The sequence below is a fragment of the Scyliorhinus torazame genome, chromosome 12, assembly GCF_047496885.1.
Source record: "Scyliorhinus torazame isolate Kashiwa2021f chromosome 12, sScyTor2.1, whole genome shotgun sequence".
Lineage (NCBI taxonomy): Eukaryota > Metazoa > Chordata > Chondrichthyes > Carcharhiniformes > Scyliorhinidae > Scyliorhinus > Scyliorhinus torazame.
The window spans coordinates 219,149,999-219,170,240 of record NC_092718.1 but is presented as its reverse complement, the minus strand read 5'-3'; the positions used below and the strand labels follow the sequence as shown (position 1 = coordinate 219,170,240).

Sequence of the window (20,242 nt, the reverse complement as noted above, 5' to 3'; positions counted from 1 at the left end):
TCTGGGGCCGTTGCTGTTTGTCATTTTTATCAATGACCTAGAGGAAGGCGCAGAAGGGTGGGTGAGTAAATTTGCAGACGATACTAAAGTCGGTGGTGTTGTCGATAGTGTGGAAGGATGTAGCAGGTTACAGAGGGATATAGATAAGCTGCAGAGCTGGGCTGAGAGGTGGCAAATGGAGTTTAATGTAGAGAAGTGTGAGGTGATTCACTTTGGAAGGAATAACAGGAATGCGGAATATTTGGCTAATGGTAAAGTTCTTGAAAGTGTGGATGAGCAGAGGGATCTAGGTGTCCATGTACATAGATCCCTGAAAGTTGCCACCCAGGTTGATAGGGTTGTGAAGAAGGCCTATGGAGTGTTGGCCTTTATTGGTAGAGGGATTGAGTTCCGGAGTCGGGAGGTCATGTTGCAGCTGTACAGAACTCTGGTCCGGCCGCATTTGGAGTATTGCGTACAGTTCTGGTCACCGCATTATAGGAAGGACGTGGAGGCTTTGGAGCGGGTGCAGAGGAGATTTACCAGGATGTTGCCTGGTATGGGAGGGAAAATCTTATGAGGAAAGGCTGACGGACTTGAGGTTGTTTTCGTTGAGAGAGAAGAAGGTTAAGAGGAGACTTAATAGAGGCATACAAAATGATCAGGGGTTGGATAGGGTGGACAGTGAGAGCCTTCCCTCGCGGATGGATATGGCTGGCACGAGGGGACATAACTTTAAACTGAGGGGTAATAGATATAGGACAGAGGTCAGAGGTAGGTTCTTTACGCAAAGAGTAGTGAGGCCGTGGAATGCCCTACCTGCAACAGTAGTGAACTCGCCAACATTGAGGGCATTTTAAAGTTTATTGGATAACATATGGATGAAATGGCATAGTGTAGGTTAGATGGCTTTTGTTTCGGTGCAACATCGTGTGGCCGAAGGGCCTGTACTGCGCTGTATTGTTCTATGTTCTATGTTCTAATGGTTGCTAAGATGTTCACTGTATGTTTTGAAAAGGTTAACTTGGGTTCATAGAATAAACATTGTTTTGCTTTAAAACATACTTTTCCATTTCTGCTGTACCACACCTGTAGAGTGGGCCGTGCGCTCCCCCATACCACAATCTAGTAAAAGTTGTGGGTCAGGTGAACTCCCTGATACACTTTGGGGTTCTCTATACCCTGGCCCATAACAGAGTACAGGGTGCATTTATCAGAATACCTCTGCATTAAGCAACAGTCATCAAGATTCTTATCTGAGATCTGTTGCAATGTTATGAACGAAAGATCATGTGTAAAATAGAACATTCCTGTCAGCAGCTATGAATAGTCTGGTCCTGGCGAGGTGCCACTTGCTCTACAACACCCACAGCAACCAGCTCCATCCTCCCAGCCCCGTGCACCTGAGATATTGCTGACGGGAGGGTGACAGCACACTCAACATCAGAAGTTGTAGCCAGTATAACTGAGATCCTGGATCGGAGGGAGAGAGAGGGATGGATGGATGGGGTGGCGAAGGAGTGTGTGCTAGAAGTGGGGAGAAAAAGACACAGATAGCAGCGGGTGAAGTTGAGTCCAAAGTGTAAACTGCTGAGCAAAGCAGCAAGTACAAAAACTTCAGGAGCAACGGTCACGCTCTTTCTTGAAACTTTTTTTTAAAGATTGAGTTGTGCTGAGCAATGGGAACTTCTGGGATTGGGTTACAGTAATCCACCTCAGGGATGGAGTTTAAAACGCAGCAAAGGGAATGAATGTTCAGCTACTGCACCTAACTCCCTCGACACTGTCCCCATCAAACACTCCCAGGACAGGTACAGCACGGGGTTAGATACAGAGTAAAGCTCCCTCTACACTGTCCCAATCAAACACTCCCAGGACAGGTACAGCACGGGGTTAGATACAGAGTAAAGCTCCCACTACACTGTCCCCATCAAACACTCCCAGGACAGGTACAGCACGGGGTTAGATACAGAGTAAAGCTCCCTCTACACTGTCCCCATCAAACACTCCCAGGACAGGTACAGCACGGGGTTAGATACAGAGTAAAGCTCCCTCTACACTGTCCCCATCAAACACTCCCAGGACAGGTACAGCACGGGGTTAGATACAGAGTAAAGCTCCCTCTACACTGTCCCCATCAAACACTCCCAGGACAGGTACAACACGGGGTTAGATACAGAGTAAAGCTCCCTCTACACTGTCCCCTTCAAACACTCCCAGGACAGGTACAGCGCGGGGTTAGATACAGAGTAAAGCTCCCTCTACACTGTCCCCATCAAACACTCCCAGGACAGGTACAGCACGGGGTTAGATACAGAGTAAAGCTCCCTCTACACTGTCCCCATCAAACATTCCCAGGACAGGTACAGCACGGGGTTAGATACAGAGTAAAGCTCCCTCTACACTGTCCCCATCAAACACTCCCAGGACAGGTACTGCACGGGGTTAGATACAGAGTAAAGCTCCCTCTACACTGTCCCCATCAAACACTCCCAGGACAGGTACAGCACGGGGTTAGATACAGAGTAAAGCTCCCTCTACACTGTCCCCATCAAACACTCCCAGGACAGTGTTCGATACTAAGCGCTGATCGCAGATAATGTGATTATTAACTGAAGGGTTTGAAGTTGTCCCTGGAAGGCACTCCCCTGATACATTTTCCTGTTTGTTTTCTGTTTTCAGGACCTTGGGTTGGGCTGAGAGAGGGAAGCGATATAGCCGATTCGAGGACAGTCCCCGAGGTTCCACCGTCACCATCGATGCTGATGCCTCCTCCAATCAGGAGGAGCGAATCTGTCCAAACGTGTCGTAATTAACCAATCATGTATTCATGCAATAATGAGCCCGTCAGAATGTGTGTGTGTGCGTGCTGTCAGAGCCTGGTCCAGCTGCTTGGTGCTGCCAGTGCCTCAGTCTGCTTCTATCGATGTGCGCGCGAAGAACCCTGGAATCATACAGCACAGCAGGCCTCTCTTCCGTCCATTGTGCCTGAGTCTCCTGGTCTCCCCCCGCCCCCCCTGTGCAAACGTCTGCTTTTCAAGAATTTACCCAGTTCCGTTTTGAAGTTATTATTGAATCAGCTTCCACTGCCCTTTCGGGAAATACGTTCCTGGTCAGAACACCCTGCCCAAACCTCATCTCCTTGCTGATTCTTTGGCATGTTTGTCCCTCGGGTTACCGACCCTCCTGCCCCCGAGGCCAGTCACTCCCGATTTGTGCAATCCTCACCCGTCGGAGTTCCGAATGCCTCAGTATTTCACTTCCTGGCCCCAGGCTTGGACTTGAGGTGGTCATCATTGGCCAAGACTTCCCAGCATCCCTGAGGCAGGAAGGGATATGAACCACCTTTGCCTTGGTGACTCTTCAATTGAGCTCCAGGCCTATCCAGAGACCCGTGCTGGGAGTGTCAATGAAGCATTGCTGAAACTGTGTCAAAGTTAATCGTTGGAAATTGCAAACCTAAATTGAAGAATGATCAAAATGATTACAGAATTACGTTTTTTCAATGTTTGAATTGATTTTAATGCCATTGTCCGCACACTCTCGCCACATCTTCAAGACAAGAAGAGAACGAGTGATTCAACAGTGAATGACTGGAATAAAGTGATTTCTGCATTCGCCACCTGGTGTCTCATTCCTTAATCTGCGCAGTTAGCTGTTAATTCGCCGAACTCCGGCTCACTCCTGGATTCCAGGGGGTGAGGGCTGTTAAGAGGACCCTCCAACAGTGCAGCACTCCCTCAGTACTGACCCTCTGACAGTGCGGCACTCCCTCAGTACTGACCCTCTGACAGTGCAGCACTCCCTCAGTACTGACCCACTGACAGTGCAGCGCTCTCTCAGTACTGACCCTCTGACAGTGCGGCACTCCCTCAGTACTGACCCTCTGACAGTGCAGCACTCTCTCAGTACTGACCCTCTGACAGTGCAGCACTCCCTCAGTACTGACCCTCTGACAGTGCAGCACTCCCTCAGTACTGACCCTCTGACAGTGCAGCACTCTCTCAGTACTGACCCTCTGACAGTGCAGCACTCCCTCAGTACTGACCCTCTGACAGTGCAGCACTCCCTCAGTACTGACCCTCTGACAGTGCAGCACTCTCTCAGTACTGACCCTCTGACAGTGCAGCACTCCCTCAGTACTGACCCTCTGACAGTGCAGCACTCCCTCAGTACTGACCCTCTGACAGTGCAGCGCTCCCTCAGTACTGACCCTCTGACAGTGCAGCACTCCCTCAGTACTGACCCTCTGACAGTGCAGCACTCCCTCAGTACTGACCCTCTGACAGTGCGACACTCCCTCAGTACTGACTCTCTGACAGTGCAGCACTCCCTCAGTACTGACCCTCTGACAGTGCGGCACGCCCTCAGTACTGACCCTCTGACAGTGCAGCACTCTCTCAGTACTGACCCTCTGACAGTGCAGCACTCCCTCAGTACTGACCCTCTGACAGTGCAGCACTCCCTCAGTACTGACCCTCTGACAGTGCAGCACTCCCTCAGTACTGACCCTCTGACAGTGCGACACTCCCTCAGTACTGACCCTCTGACAGTGCGGCACTCCCTCAGTACTGACCCTCTGACACTGCAGCACTCCCTCAGTACTGACCCTCTGACAGTGCAGCACTCCCTCAGTACTGACCCTCTGACAGTGCAGCACTCCCTCAGTACTGACCCTCTGACAGTGCGGCACTCCCTCAGTCCTGACCCTCTGACAGTGCAGAGTTCTCTCATTATCGACTCCCTGACGGTGTTAAGTTGAGGCACTATTTACCCCTCAGATGGAGATGGGAGAAGACCAGGGGGGTGGGTGGGGTGTCTCCCTGGTGTCCTGCGGAAATATGTTTGCCTGAAAAGAACACTAGTTAAATACAAATAGATGATCTGGTCATTATCACATTGCCCTTCATGGGATCTTGCTGTGTACACGTTGGCTGCCATGTTTCCTGCATCACAGCAGTGACCACACTTCAAAGTACCTCACTGGCGTATAAAAACTTTGATCTGTCTGAGGTCACTGTGGGAAAAGAAGTCTGTGTTGCTGTGAGTTTATGAATGTAAACACGGCCAGGATCCACCCTTCTGGGGATTAAGTCCTCACGCCAGCGGGAAAATCAGCGCCAACGACTCCGGCGTCAATGGCCCCCCAAGGTGAGGAATTCTCACCTGCCGAGGGGGCCAGGTGGATGCCGGAGGGGTTGGCACCGCTCCAGCCGGCGCCGAAGGGCCGGCGTATTTTGGCGCTTGCGCGGTGGGTCCTCCTCCGCGCCGGCCATAGCGGAGCCCGACAGGGGCCGGCACGGAAGGAAGCAGTGCCCCCACGGAACAAGCCCGCCCGCCGATCGGTGGGCCCCGATCGCGGGCCAGGCCACCGTGGGGGCCACCCCCGGGGTCGGATCCCCCCACGTCCGTGTCCTCCCCCCCCCCCCCCCCCCCCCGGCAACGGCCCCCAACCGGAGCGGTGGGAATCCAGCCCCCGCATGAAAAACGGCACTGGAGAATATGGCAGCCGGCGGCGGGGTGGGATTCACGCCGCCCCCCCCCCCCCCGGGGATTCTCCGACATGGCGGGGGTCAGAGATTCCCGTGGTGTTTTTCTGCATTTCGCAAGATGCTGATGTGCTGTGAAAATGCAGCTGAATCAGCCGGTTCCCATTGGAAGACATTGCAGCTTCTGAGCACCTTTAGTCACTAACAGGAGAACGGAACAGTGAGGGTGAGGAATTGTACAATCTCTCCTGTGTTGGGAGATATTTTATTCGAGAGTTCGCTTAAAATCAATCTGACCTAAATTACACTCTTAATAGTTAATATGACTGCAGCGTTAGATTGATCACTTTAATACCGTGCACCTGAGGGAAAATGGGGAAGCATCGAAGGCAATAGGGGCTAAACTCAGGCAGGGTGCAAAATGGAGGTCTGAGCTGTACTCACCCCATTTCTGCCAAGCGGATTCAGTGAACCTCCCCCCAGAGAGTTAATAAAGGCACAGCAAACATCAACTGTGACACAGAATGTACTGGGAGCGCATCCATAGATAAGTCCGAAAGTTGCTGAGGTCTGACGATGTCGATGATGGGATCCAACTTCCCCAGAGACTGCAGTGCAAGGTGTTGCGTTAGCCGAGGGGGGGGGGGCATGGGACAGAGGGACCAAGGTCCAGGACAGAGGAGCAGGACGGACAGACAGTGCCCCTGCAAAGGATAACGGAGAGCCTGAGAGTTGGTCAAACCTGAGGGGAGGAAATGAGGCCAAGAGCCTGTCAGGGGGCGGGGCAATGAGACGGGCGGGGGGCATTGCAGAGAGAGGTGGAGACCCTTTCAGAAACTGAGACCCTGCTGATGGTGTGAGAGACAAAATATGGTAATAAACCCCTACACTCAACCCCACTCGATCACCATATCCCTCAATTCTGCAGAGTATCAATGTACTCAACTATGGAGAATCCACAGCCCTCTGCGATAGAGAGTTCCAAAGATTCACAAACCTCAGTGAAGACATTTTTCCACATCTCAGTCCTAAATGGCCGATCCTTTTTCCTGAGGCTTTGTCCCCGTGTTCTGGATTCTCCAGCTAGGGGGAAACTACCTCGGTATCAACACTGTTAAATCCTCTCAGAATCTTACACATTTCAATCCTCTAACTCTGTAGCCACCTCTTTGGTACCCCAGGCCACAGACCATCAGATCCAGAGCATTTGGCAACTCTTGAGTCCCATTAAGCTCTCAGTAATTTTTATTTTCTGTTATTATTAATCAGTTCCTCACTCTCGTTAGACCCTTGGGGTTCCTGTCTATTTTCTAATTTGTTTTGTATCTTTTACTGTGCAGACAGACAAAAAATATTTGTTTACCATCTCTGTATTTTACAGTTCGCCCTCCCTCTTTTTCCTTTTCCCCATTATAATTCTCGGTCTCTTAAGGGAACCTCATTTACCTTAGCTACTCTCTTCCTTTTTAGGTATTTGTAGAAGCTCTTGCAACCCGTTTTCATTTTTCTTGCATGTTTACTCTCATTGTTTTTTGTTCATCGTTCCCTATTTATCTGAAACTCTCCAAATCCTCAGGGCTATTACTTCCCGGCAATATCATAAAGCCTTGTCTTTTAATCTTTAACCGCTTTGTTTGCCGCAGGTTTTCATTTCACAGTGAAATATAGAGTTATTGAGAATTGTGAATTATTTGTTTAAGTATTCACCTGTGGTCACACTTATTCACCTACTTTCCCAATCTACCTCAGCTAACCCACCCCTCACACCTACAGAACTGGCTTTATTTAAGTCTAAGCTCTCTACTTTTGCACAAAGTATATCACTCCCGAACTGAATCTGGAATTATATTATGTTATGATCAATCTTCCCAGACGATCCCTGTCGATCAGATTACTAATTAACCTTTTCTTGCTGAAAACAAAATCTAAAGTAGCCTTTTCCCGGCACAAAAACAGCAAACACTGGACAATCTCAGCAGGTCTGACAGCATCTGTGGAGAGAGAAGGGAGCTCTTTGACTCTTTGTCAAAGCAACTTTATCATCCAGACCCGAAACGTTAGCTCCCTTCTCTCTCCACAGAGGCTGTCGGACCTGCTGAGATTGCCCAGTGTTTGCTGTTTTTCTGTTTCAGATTCCAGCATCCGCAGTGATTTGCTTTTATATTATTGCAACCTATTCCCGGGTTGGATTTACGTGGTCCTGTGGTGGGAGAGAGCCCACAAAGGGAATGGAAAGAGATGAGGGAGAGACCTGGTGGGGGACGGGAGCTAAGAACTTGTAAAGTTGTGGGTGAGACACTGAGAGGCGGGGTGGGGGGTGGGGGTGCTGTGGTGACAGTGGGAAGAGCAAAGAGCAAGGCAAAAGTGACCCTGAGTGTGAAGACGCCCTTTGGGGGTTGGCAGCGGGGCAGAGGCGTGTCAAGGTGTTGGGGGGGGGTGGGGTTACCAGGAACGACCCGCACCCGTGGGAAATAGCTCCCCTCCCACCCCCGGTACAGGGTTTGTTACTTCCGTCTCTGCAGTCAAAGCTTTCTGAGGTTTACTGTGTGCGTCGGTTGGGAGATCCACAGAAATTCCGTTCACATTATCGGAGGGATGAACACAAGTAACAAAACAAGAACAGGCTGCACTCCCCGATTCAGGCTCACCAGGAATCGCAGGCCGCCAGCCTGACACGGAGGCCGCTGCCATGGAGGGCTCAAACATCTAACCAGCCGTGGCTGCCCATGGGGCTGGTCGTCATGATTTCTATCAGCAATGAGGAAGTGGAGACGTAAAGGTGGAGCTGCAGAGCAGGAGTCCGAGGGCTGGCCGGCGGTGCACGGAAGGACAGACAGGGGGACGGTTCGACGGCCGCGAAGGTTACCCATGGTGCGGCATCGCCGTGTCTGGCGGCACAGTGCAGTCATTCTGGGATGGAGTGTGGAGGAACCGCAGAATCTTCTCGATACTGGCGTCTTGGTACTCGTGAGACCACCTGCGCGGGGGAGAGAAAATAAGCAGGTGAAGTGAGTAAGTGCTGTGCAAATCCTGATAGGAACAGGAGGAGGCCATTCAGCCCATCTAACCTGTTCTATCATTCAATTCAACCTGTATGTGAACTTTAAGTACCCACTCTGGCTACTAATCCTTGGCAGCTGAAAGAAAACGATTGATGTCAGATTTTTAATATTTAACCTGCTTTTTATGGGAGAGTGTACCACACTTCTACCAATCTTTAGAACAAACATAGAACATACAGTGCAGAAGGAGGCCATTCGGCCCATCGAGTCTGCACCGACCTACTTAAGCCCTCACTTCCACCCTATCCCAGTAACCCAATAACCCCTCCTAACCTGTTTTGGACACTAAGGGCAATTTAGCATGGCCAATCCACCTAACCTGCATGTCTTTGGACTGTGGGAGGAAACCGGAGCACTCGGAGGAAACCCACGCACACACGGGGAGGACGTGCAGACTCCGCACAGACAGTGACCCAAGCCGGAATCGAACCTGGGACCCTGGAGCTGTGAAGCCACAGTGCTAACCACTGTGCCACCGTGCTGCCCAAACGTGAAGATGTTTTCTAACTTCCCTCCTGAATGTCCTGGCCCGTGAATTTAAGATTCTGTCCTCTTGTCCTTCACCCCACCCCAGTGAAAAACATTTCCGTCTGTGTCTCTCTATCCTCTCAATTCTTTCCAAGGTCCTGGAAAAAAAAAACTTCATAACATCCCTTCAAAACCAGGAGCCATCAATAGCAGATGGTGACACATTCCCATGGGGTATTCAGGAGAAACGTCCTTATCCAGGGAGCGGGGAGAACGTGCTCCCACAGGGAGTGCTCAGGGTGAATGGTGCAGTTAGAGGGAAGGGAAGGTTGGGTAAACGTGGGCGGGGCAGAGGGATAAACGTTGTTGTGATGAAAGGTCAGTGTCAGGTGGAGGGGCGGCCATTTAGCACTTGTTTGGGGGGAAATATCGTTCCTCAAAGAGTTTTGAGACTTTGGAATTCGCTAGCCAGAGACTTGCGCTTATCCAGGAGTTGAGTACGTTCCAGATGGAGGCTGACGGACGGTGAGATTGTGGGAAGGTGGACTTCCGGTGGCGGCCACGGAGGGGTAGGTCGCACATTTGATAGGTCCCGCCTGTAACGGACTTTTGGACATTTTCCCCCGTTTTATTTTGGATTTTATGGGATAAAGCAGTGAAGAGTGAGACAGTAAGGAGAAATCCCCCTCCGGTGTACGGAGAAATCCCCCTCCGGTGTACGGAGAAATCCCCCTCCGGTGTACGGAGAAATCCCCCTCCGGTGTACGGAGAAATCCCCCTCCGGTGTACGGAGAAATCCCCCTCCGGTGTATGGAGAAATCCCCCTCCGGTGTACGGAGAAATCCCCCTCCGGTGTATGGAGAAATCCCCCTCCGGTGTACGGAGAAATCCCCCTCCGGTGTATGGAGAAATCCCCCTCCGGTGTACGGAGAAATCCCCCTCCGGTGTACGGAGAAATCCCCCTCCGGTGTATGGAGAAATCCCCCTCCGGTGTACGGAGAAATCCCCCTCCGGTGTACGGAGAAATCCCCCTCCGGTGTACGGAGAAATCCCCCTCCGGTGTACGGAGAATTGGAACAGAAGTGGGCGTGTGAGATGACAAAGTCCTACAAGGGAGACGCAAGCAGAGCTGGTAACACGGGACAGCATGGCGGAGGGCAAGGGCCGCGGGGAGACGGCACAGTGGTTGACGGAGCAGCTGGTGAAGTTTTTCGAGGATTGCTTCGCCGAGCTGAAGAAGGACACGCTGGACCCGATTAAGGCTTCGAGTGATCAAGTGGTTCAGAATCAGGAAACACACGGGAGAGCGATCCAGGATGTCGAACAAAGGTTGTCCGAGCACGAGGAGTATATAACCGTGCTGGAAAGCAAGGTGGGGGTGATGAATGACCGCCAGAAAAGAATGCAGGCGAAACTGGAGGACCTGGAAAATAGGTCTAGGAGGCAGAATCTCAGAATTGTTGGCCTCCCTGAGGGCAGTGAGGGATCAGATGCGAGGGCCTATGTGATGGACATGTTGGAGAAGTTGATGGGGGCTGGGGCGTTCCCTCGGCCCCTGGAATTGGACAGAGCGCACAGAGCCGTCGCGAGGAAGCCCAGAGCGAACAAACCGCCGAGGGCCATGGTGGTACGTTTTCACCGCTTCATGGACAAGGAACACGTTTTGCGGTGAGCCAAGAAAGAACGGAGCAGCAAGTGGGAGAACTGTGAGTTGCGCATTTATCAGGACCTGGGAGCAAATTTGGCCAAGAGGCGAGCTGGGTTCAATTGGGCAAAAACGACCCTCTTTAAGAAGGGGGTGAAGTTCGGGATGCTGTACCCAGCCCGTCTGTGGGTCACACATGAGGAACGGGACTTCTACTTTGAAACGCCAGATGAAGTAAGAAATTAAGCTGGAGGTGAATTAAAAGACACTTAAGCCTTGGAGAAGTACTGTGGCAGCGATTTGTGGTGCTGGATTGTAAACATTTAAGTAGCTCGATGTGAAATAATGGGCTGTGTGGATGGTTAAAGGTTGATCTGTCTCGCAGGGACCTTGTTAGAGGGGGGGGGGGATGGGCTTTGAATTTAGTTCTGCTTTTTGGGTGACTATTTTTCTAAAGTGATTGCTTCTTCACTTTTTTTTCCTGTTGTTTGTTTACTGGGGAATGTGATGCTTTCAAAATGTTTATTCATGTGGGGGGGGGGGGAGAGGAGAGTACAATAGGGAGACAGACTGCTTGGTGCCAGGGGCGGGAGCTATCGAGTCAGCATGGGTCAGCTGACTCTCTGAAGCGCAGTGGGAGGTGGACAGGTGTTAAGCTGGAGCTTGACTTGGGGGATTGGGTTTTTAGTGTTGTTGCTGGGGTGGAGGCGGGCGGGGGGGAGCTGCTTTGCTGACAGGGGAGGAACTGTTACTCGGACAAATGGGAGGTCGGGAACAGCGACAGCCTGAGTGGGGACTCGAGGAAGCGGAGGGCGCGAGCTCAAGGCTGGCCTAAAAAGGGTGATGGCTAGTTGGCAGGGGGTGGGTTTGGAAGCCCCCCGTCCAGGCTGTTCATATGGAACGTGAGAGGACTGAATGGGCCGGTCAAGGGGGCTCGCGGGTTCGCGCATTTGAGGGAACTGAAGGTGGACGTGGCAATGCTACAAGAGACACACCTAAAGGTTACAGACCAGACGAGATTGAGGAAGAGGTGGGTTAGCCAAGTGTTCCACTCAGGACTGGACTCAAAGACCAGGGGGGGTAGCGATCTTGATCAGCAAACGAGTGGCATTCGAGGCAGGGAGAATCGTGTCGACGGGGGGGGAGGTACATAATGGTGAGTGGGAAGCTGGAGGGGGTGCGGGTGGTACTCGTGAACATATATGCTCCGAATTGGGACGACGTGAAATTTATGAGGCGGGTATTAGGTAAGATCCCAGACTTAGAGTCACACAACCTGATCATGGGAGAGGACTTCAACACAGTCATTGATCCGGAATTGGACCAGTCAAAATCCAGGACAGGGAGGGGCCGGCTGCGGCAAAGGAATTGAAGGGTTTTATGGAACAGATGTGGGGAGTAGGCCCATGGAGGTTTACACGGCCGAGGACGAAGGAGATTTCCTTTTTTTCACATGTCCACAAGGTATACTCTCGCATCGACTTTTTTGTTCTGCGCAGGCGCGAATACCGAAGGTGGTGGATACTGAGTATTCAGCAATTGCAATGTCGGATCAGGCCCCGCACTGGGTGGATCTATGGTGTGGAGAGAGGGCAACGCGCGCTGTGGAGACTGGATGTGGGGTTGCTAGCGGACGAGGCGGTCTGTGGGCGGGTTAACAAGTCCATCCAGAACTACCTGGAAACAAATGATACGGGGGAGGCCTCTGCAGCGATGGTCTGGGAAGCTTTGAAGGCAGTAGTCAGAGGGGAATTAATCTCAATACGGGCCCACAGAGAAAAGGTGGAACGGGCTGAGAGGGATAGATTAGTGGAGGAGATACTCCAGGTGGACAGGAGATACTCGGAGGCCCCGGACGCGGGACTACTGAGGGAGTGGCGGAGGTACAGGTGGAGTTTGGGCAGTTGACCACAGGAAAAGCAGTGGAACAGTTGAGGGAGGCAAGGGGGGCGATCTATGAGTACGGGGAAAAGGCAAGCAGAATGTTGGCGCACTAGCTCAGGAAAAGAGAGGCGGCCAGGGAGATAGGTAAAGTAAAGAGTAGAGACGGTAATACTGTCCTGGACCCAGCGGGGGTGAACGAGGTGTTTAAGGACTTTTATAGTAAATTATGTGAGTCGGAACCCCCGGCTGGGGATGAGGCAATTTCTGGATCAGTTGAGGTTCCCGAGGGTGGAGGAGGACCTGGTGGAGGGGCTGGGAACCCCAATTGAGATTGAGGAAATAATCAAGGGGCTGGAGGGCATGCAGTCGGGCAAGGCCCCGGGGCCTGACGGCAACCCGGTGGAATTCTATAAGAGGTTTTCAGAGATATTGAGCCCACTGCTGGTGAGGACATTTAATGAAGCAAGAGAGAAGGGAGTTCTCCCCCCAACAATGACGCAGGCCTCAATTTCATTGACCCTGATCTGGGAGAAGGATCCGGAGCAATGCGGGTCAAACAGGCCAATTTCTCTACTGAATGTGGACGCCAAACTGCTGGCTAAGATACTGGCCACAAGGATAGAGGACTGTGTCCCGGGGGTGATAGGGGAAGACCAGACGGGATTTGTTAAGGGCAGGCAACTCAAGGCCAATATTCGAAGGCTTTTGAATGTTATTATGATGCCCTCAGAAGGAGAGGAGGCCGAGGTGGTGGTAGCAATGGATGCAGAGAAGGCTTTTGATCGGGTTGAATGGAATTACCTGTGGGAGGCGCTGGGAAGGTTTAGGTTTGGTGAGGGCTTTTTTGACTGGATGCAGTTGCTCTATCAGGCTCCAGTAGCGAGTGTGCGTACGAACTGGCTGAGGTCGGGGTATTTTAAACTACACCGAGGGACGAGGCAAGGGTGCCCCCTCTCCCCGTTACTGTTTGCTCTGGCCAGAGACCCATTGGCCATGGCGTTAAGAGCCTCTAGGAACTGGAAAGGGCTGGTTCGGGGGTGGGGGGCGTGGGGGGGGGGGGGGGGTGGGGGGGTGGAGCACCGGGTCTCACTCTACGCAGATGACCTGCTCTTGTACATTTCGGACCCATTGGAGGGGATGGGGGAAGTAATGCGAATCTTGGGGGAATTTGGCAATTTTTCGGGGTATAAATTGAACATGGGGAAAAGCGAGATGTTTGCGATCCAGGCAAGAGGGCAGGAGAAGAGACTGGGAGAGCTGCCGCTTAGAATGGTAGGGAAGAGCTTTCGCTATCTGGGAATCCAGGTGGCCTGAGAATGGGAGCTACTGCACAAGTTAAACCTATCCCGGTTGGTAGAACAAATGGAAGGGGATTTTAAGAGATGGGACATGCTCCCGCTGTTACTGTCGGGGAGGGTACAGACCGTGAAAATGACAGTCCTCCCCAGATTTCTGTTTGTCTTTCAGTGCCTCCCCGTCTTCATCCCCAGGGCCTTTTTCAAGCTGGTGAATAAGGTTATTTTGGGCTTTGTGTGGGCGGGTAAAAGCCTGCGAGTGAAGAAATTGTTGCTGGAGCGCAGTCAGGCTGCCGAACTTCTGCAATTACTACTGAGCGGGTAATATAGCCATGATCAGGAAGTGGGTAGTGGGGGAGGAGTCGGTGTGGGAGCGGATGGAGGCGGCGTTATGCAAAGTCACCAGTTTGGGAGCACTGATAACGGCACCTCTTCCGTTCTCGCCGGCCCGATACTCCACAAGTCCGGTGGCTCTGAGAATCTGGGGCAATGGAGGAGATATGAGAGAGTGGAGGGAGCATCGGTTTGGACCCCGATTTATAATAACCACAGGTTTGTACCAGGTAGGCTAGATGGCAGGTTCCGGAGTTGGCAGAGGGCAGGAATTAGAAGGATGGAGGAATCTATTTATAGATGGGAGCTTTCCCAGCTTGAAAGCCTTGGAGGATAAATTTGAATTGCCAGCAGGGAACGGGTTTAGGTATTTGCAGGTGCGAGACTTCTTGGGAAATAGGTACCGGCCTTTCCGCTGCTGCCGCCACGAGGGATACAGGATAGAGTAGTCTCCCGTACCTGGGTGGGAGGGGAAGGTTTCAGATATTTACCAGGAGCTTTCGGAAGCAGAGGAAACTCTGGTGGAGGAGCTTAAGGGCAAGTGGGAGGACGAGCTAGGAGGAGAGATAGAGGCGGGTCTATGGGCGGATGCCCTAAGCAGAGTTAATACCTCCTCATCATGTGCCAGGCTTAGCCTGATACAATTTAAGATAGTCCACCGGCACACATGGCAGTGGCTAGGATGAGCAGGTTTTTCAGGGTAGAGGACAGGTGTGCGTTTTGGGGCCCTGTCACCCAATAACCCCTCCTGACCTTTTTGGACACTAAGGGCAATTTACCATGGCCAATCCACCTAACCTGCACGTCTTTGGACTGTGGGAGGAAACCGGAGCACCCGGAGGAAACCCACGCAGACACGGGGAGAACGTGCAGACTCCGCACAGACAGTGACCCAGCGGGGAATCGAACCTGGGACCCTGGCGCTGTGAAGCCACAGTGCTAGCCACTTGTGCTACTGTGCTGCCCTAAATGGGCAGATGAGCAAAGAACAAGATGACGTGGAACGGATTTTGGACGCCATGCTTACATGATGCCGTTGAATTTGAGGATCGCCCTCATATCCTCGGGCAGAGAACTGGGGTCGGGCCAGGTGAAATTGTCAGCCACGGGTATGATGTTCTTGCTGGAGTTCATTGCCATGACGATCTCCTTTCAGCAAATTCAGAGAAACATGAGTCAGTGAAAACGTCAGGAATCAGGACATGCTGCAGTACAGAGATATACAATAAAGCAAAGCTTGTGAACATGTCTACAGCCCTCTTGGTACAGTTAAAGCACCTCAGACACACACACACATTCCTTCAGAACGCACGTGAGATTTCTTCGAGCAAGATCCCACGTCACAATAGGACATTCGCCTTTGCCTCATTGTTATGTTTCCAGTGCAGAAACGGACCATTCTGCCCACCTGCTCAATGCTGCTATTTAATCTTAACATCATCCTCCACCGAATCCTCTTTATCTCACTCTTTCTGCAGACCCTTCTATTTATTTCGCCTTCACGTCTCAACCAGCTCCCCTTTCAATGTACCCCAATATCCTCATCGCCAGCGATGAGAAACCAGTTAAGAACAGTGAACGTCTGAAAGTGGATATGAGACAAACGGATTTTCTGATCATATCAACAGTCAAGATCAGCATCAGTCCAACACACACTGACTCTCACTGGGATACGGGTCCCACACACACTGACTCTCACTGGGGTCCGGGTCCCACACACACTGACTCTCACTGGGGTACGGGTCCCACACACACTGACTCTCACTGGGGTACGGGTCCCACACACACTGACTCTCACTGGGATACGGGTCCCACACACACTGACTTTCACTTGGGTACGGGTTCCACACACACTGACTCTCACTGGGGTACGGGTCCCACACACACTGACTCTCACTGGGGTACGGGTCCCACACACTGACTCTCACTGGGGTACGGGTCCCACACACACTGACTCTCACTGGGGTATGGGTCCCACACACGCTGACTCTCACTGGGGTACGGGTCCCATACACACACTGACTCTCTCTGGGGTACGGGTTCCACACACACTGACTCTCACTGGGGTACGGGTCCCACACACACTGAGTCTCACTGGGGTACGGGTCTCACACACACTGACTCTCACTGGGGTACGGGACCCACACACACTGACACTCACTGGGGTACGGGTCCCACACACACTGACTCTCACTGGGGTACGGGTCCCACACACACTTACACTCACTGGGGTACGGGTCCCACACACACTGACTCTCACTGGGTTACGGGTCCCACACACACTGACTCTCACTGGGGTACGGGTCCCACACACACTGACTCTCACTGGGGTATGGGTCCCACACACACTGACTCTCACTGGGGTACGGGTCTCACACACACTGACTCTCACTGGGGTACGGGTCCCACACACACTGACTCTCACTGGGATACGTGTCCCACACACACTGACTCTCACTGGGGTATGGGTCCCACACACACTGACTCTCACTGGGGTACGGGTCCCACACACACTGACTCACTGGGGTACGGGTCACACACACACTGACTCTCACTGGGGTACGGGTCCCACACACACTGACTCTCACTGGGGTACGGGTCCCACACACACTGACTCTCACTGGGGTACGGGTCCCACACACACTGACTCTCACTGTGGTACCGGTCCCACACACACTGACTCTCACTGGGGTACGGGTCCCACACACACTGACTCTCACTGGGGTACGGGTCCCACACACACTGACTCTCACTGGGGTACGGGTCCCACACATTGACTCTCACTAGGGTACGGGTTCCACACTCACTGACTCTCACTGGGGTACGGGTTCCACACACACTGACTCTCACTGGGGTACATGTCCCACACATACTGACTCTCACTGGGGTACGGGTTCCACACACACTGACTCTCACTGGGGTACGGGTTCCACACACACTGACTCTCACTGGGGTACGGGTCCCACACACACTGACTCTCACTGGGGTACGGGTCCCACACACACTGACTCTCACTGGGGTACGGGTCCCACACACACTGACTCTCACTGGGGTACGGGTCCCACACACACTGACTCTCACTGGGGTACGGGTCCCACACACACTGACTCTCACTGGGGTGCGGGTCCCACACACACTGACTCCCACTGGGGTACGGGTCCCACACACACTGACTCTCACTGGGGTACGGGTCCCACACACACTGACTCTCACTGGGGTACGGGTCCGACACACACTGACACTCACTGGGGTACGGGTCCCACACACACTGACTCTCACTGGGGTACGGATCCCACACACACTGACTCTCGCCTGGGGTACGGGTCCCACACACACTGACTCTCACTGGGGTACGGGTCCCACACACACTGAGTCTCACTGGGGTACGGGTCCCACACACACTGACTCTCACTGGGGTACAGGTTCCACACACACTGAGTCTCACTGGGGTACGGGTCTCGCACACACTGATTCTCACTGAGGTATGGGTCCCACACACGCTGACTCTCACTGGGGTACGGGTCCCACACACACTGACTCTCACTGGGATACGTGTCCCACACACACTGACTCTCACTGGGGTATGGGTCCCACACACACTGACTCTCACTGGGGTACAGGTTCCACACACACAGACTCTCACTGGGGTACGGGTCCCACACATACTGACTCTCACTGGGGTACGGGTCCCACACACACTGACTCTCACTGGGGTACGGGTCCCACACATACTGAATCTCACTGGGGTATGCGTCCCACACACACTGACTCTCACTGGGGTACGGGTCCCACACACACTGACTCTCACTGGGGTACGGGCCCCACACACACTGACTCTCACTGGGGTACAGGTCCCACACACTCGGACTCTCACTGGGGTACGGGCCCCACACACACTGACTCTCACTGGGGTATGGGTCCCACACACACTGACTCTCACTGGGGTACGGGTCCCACACACACTGACTCTCACTGGGGTACGGGTCCCACACACACTGACTCTCACTGGGGTATGGGTCCCACACACACTGACTCTCACTGGGGTACGGGTCCCACACACACTGACTCTCACTGGGGTACGGGTACCACACACACTGACTCTCACTGGGGTATGGGTCCCACACACACTGACTCTCACTGGGGTACGGGTTCCACACACACTGTCTCTCACTGGGGTACGGGTTCCACACACACTGACTCTCACTGGGGTACGGGTCCCACACACACTGACTCTCACTGGGGTACGGGTTCCACACATACTGACTCTCACTGGGGTACGGGCCCCACACACACTGACTCTCACTGGGGTACAGGTCCCACACACTCGGACTCTCACTGGGGTACGGGCTCCACACACACTGACTCTCACTGGGGTACGGGCCCCACACACACTGACTCTCGCTGGGGTACGGGTTCCACACACACTGACTCTCACTGGGGTATGGGTCCCACACACACTGACTCTCACTGGGGTACGGGTACCACACACACTGATTCTCAATGGGGTACAGGTCCCACACACACTGACTCTCACTGGGGTACGGGTCCCACACACACTGACTCTCACTGGGGTACGTGTCCCACACACACTGACTCTCACTGGGGTACGGGTCCCACACACACTGACTCACTGGGGTACAGGTTCCACACACACTGACTCTCACTGGGGTACCGGTCTCACACACACTGACTCTCACTGGGGTACGGGTCCCACACACACTGACTCTCACTGGGGTACGTGTCCCACACACACTGACTCTCACTGGGGTACGGGTCCCACACACACTGACTCTCACTGGGGTACGGGTTCCACACACACTGACTCTCACTGGGGTACAGGTACCACACACACTGACTCTCACTGGGATACGGGTCCCACACACACTGACTCTCACTGGGGTACGGGTTCCACACACACTGACTCTCACTGGGGTACGGGACTCACACACACTGACTCTCACTGGGGTACGGGTCCCACACACACTGACTCTCACTGGGGTACGTGTCCCACACACACTGACTCTCACTGGGGTACGGGTCCCACACACACTGACTCTCACTGGGGTACGAGTTCCACACACACTGACTCTCACTGGGGTACAGGTACCACACACACTGACTCTCACTGGGGTACGGGTCTCACACACACTGACTCTCACTGGGGTACGGGCCCCACACACACTGACTCTCACTGGAGTACGGGTCCCACACACACTGACTCTCACTGGGGCATGGGTCCCACACACACTGACTCTCACTGGGGTACGGGTCCCACACACACTGACTCTCACTGGGGTACGGGTCCCACACACACTGACTCTCACTGGGGTACGGGTCCCACACACACTGACTCTCACTGGGGTACAGGTACCACACACACTGACTCTCACTGGGGTACGGGTCCCACACACACTGACTCTCCCTGGGGTACGGGTCTCACACACACTGACTCTCACTGGGGTACGGGTCCCACACACACTGACTCTCACTGGGGTACGGGTCCCACACACACTGACTCTCACTGGGGTACGGGTCCCACACACACTGACTCTCACTGGGGTACGGGTCCCACACACACTGACTCTCACTGGGGTACGGGTCCCACACACACTGACTCTCACTGGGGTACGGGTCCCACACACACTGACTCTCACTGGGGTACGGGTCCCACACATACTGACTCTCACTGGGGTACGGGTCCCACACACACTGACTCTCACTGGGGTACGGGTCCCACACATACTGAATCTCACTGGGGTACGAGTCCCACACACACTGACTCTCACTGGGGTACGGGTCCCACACACACTGACTCTCACTGGGGTACGGGCCCCACACACACTGACTCTCACTGGGGTACAGGTCCCACACACTCGGACTCTCACTGGGGTACGGGCCCCACACACACTGACTCTCACTGGGGTATGGGTCCCACACACACTGACTCTCACTGGGGTACGGGTCCCACACACACTGACTCTCACTGGGGTACGGGTCCCACACACACTGACTCTCACTGGGGTATGGGTCCCACACACACTGACTCTCACTGGGGTACGGGTCCCACACACACTGACTCTCACTGGG

The 20,242-nt window shown here is 53.4% G+C and overlaps 2 protein-coding genes across 2 annotated transcripts in view; one reads left to right on the top strand and one right to left on the bottom strand.

Annotated features, from left to right (window-relative positions):
* The window catches only part of LOC140387002 (proton-coupled folate transporter-like), a 53,809-nt gene extending 50,210 nt beyond the window's left edge, over positions 1–3,599 (top strand). Inside the window, exon 5 of the mRNA XM_072469972.1 lies at positions 2,662–3,599. Coding sequence (XP_072326073.1) covers positions 2,662–2,791 — 130 coding nt within the window. The 3' untranslated portion in view covers positions 2,792–3,599. The remainder of the gene's footprint in view (positions 1–2,661) is intronic.
* Positions 3,600–5,700: 2,101 nt separating this feature from the next.
* sarm1 (sterile alpha and TIR motif containing 1) overlaps positions 5,701–20,242 on the bottom strand; it is a 50,201-nt gene continuing 35,659 nt past the window's right edge. The window contains exons 8-9 of the mRNA XM_072469971.1: positions 15,183–15,304; positions 5,701–8,445 (exon numbers count right to left, since the gene is read on the bottom strand). Of these exons, the coding sequence (XP_072326072.1) occupies positions 8,331–8,445; positions 15,183–15,304 (237 nt within the window). The 3' untranslated portion in view covers positions 5,701–8,330. The remainder of the gene's footprint in view (positions 8,446–15,182; positions 15,305–20,242) is intronic.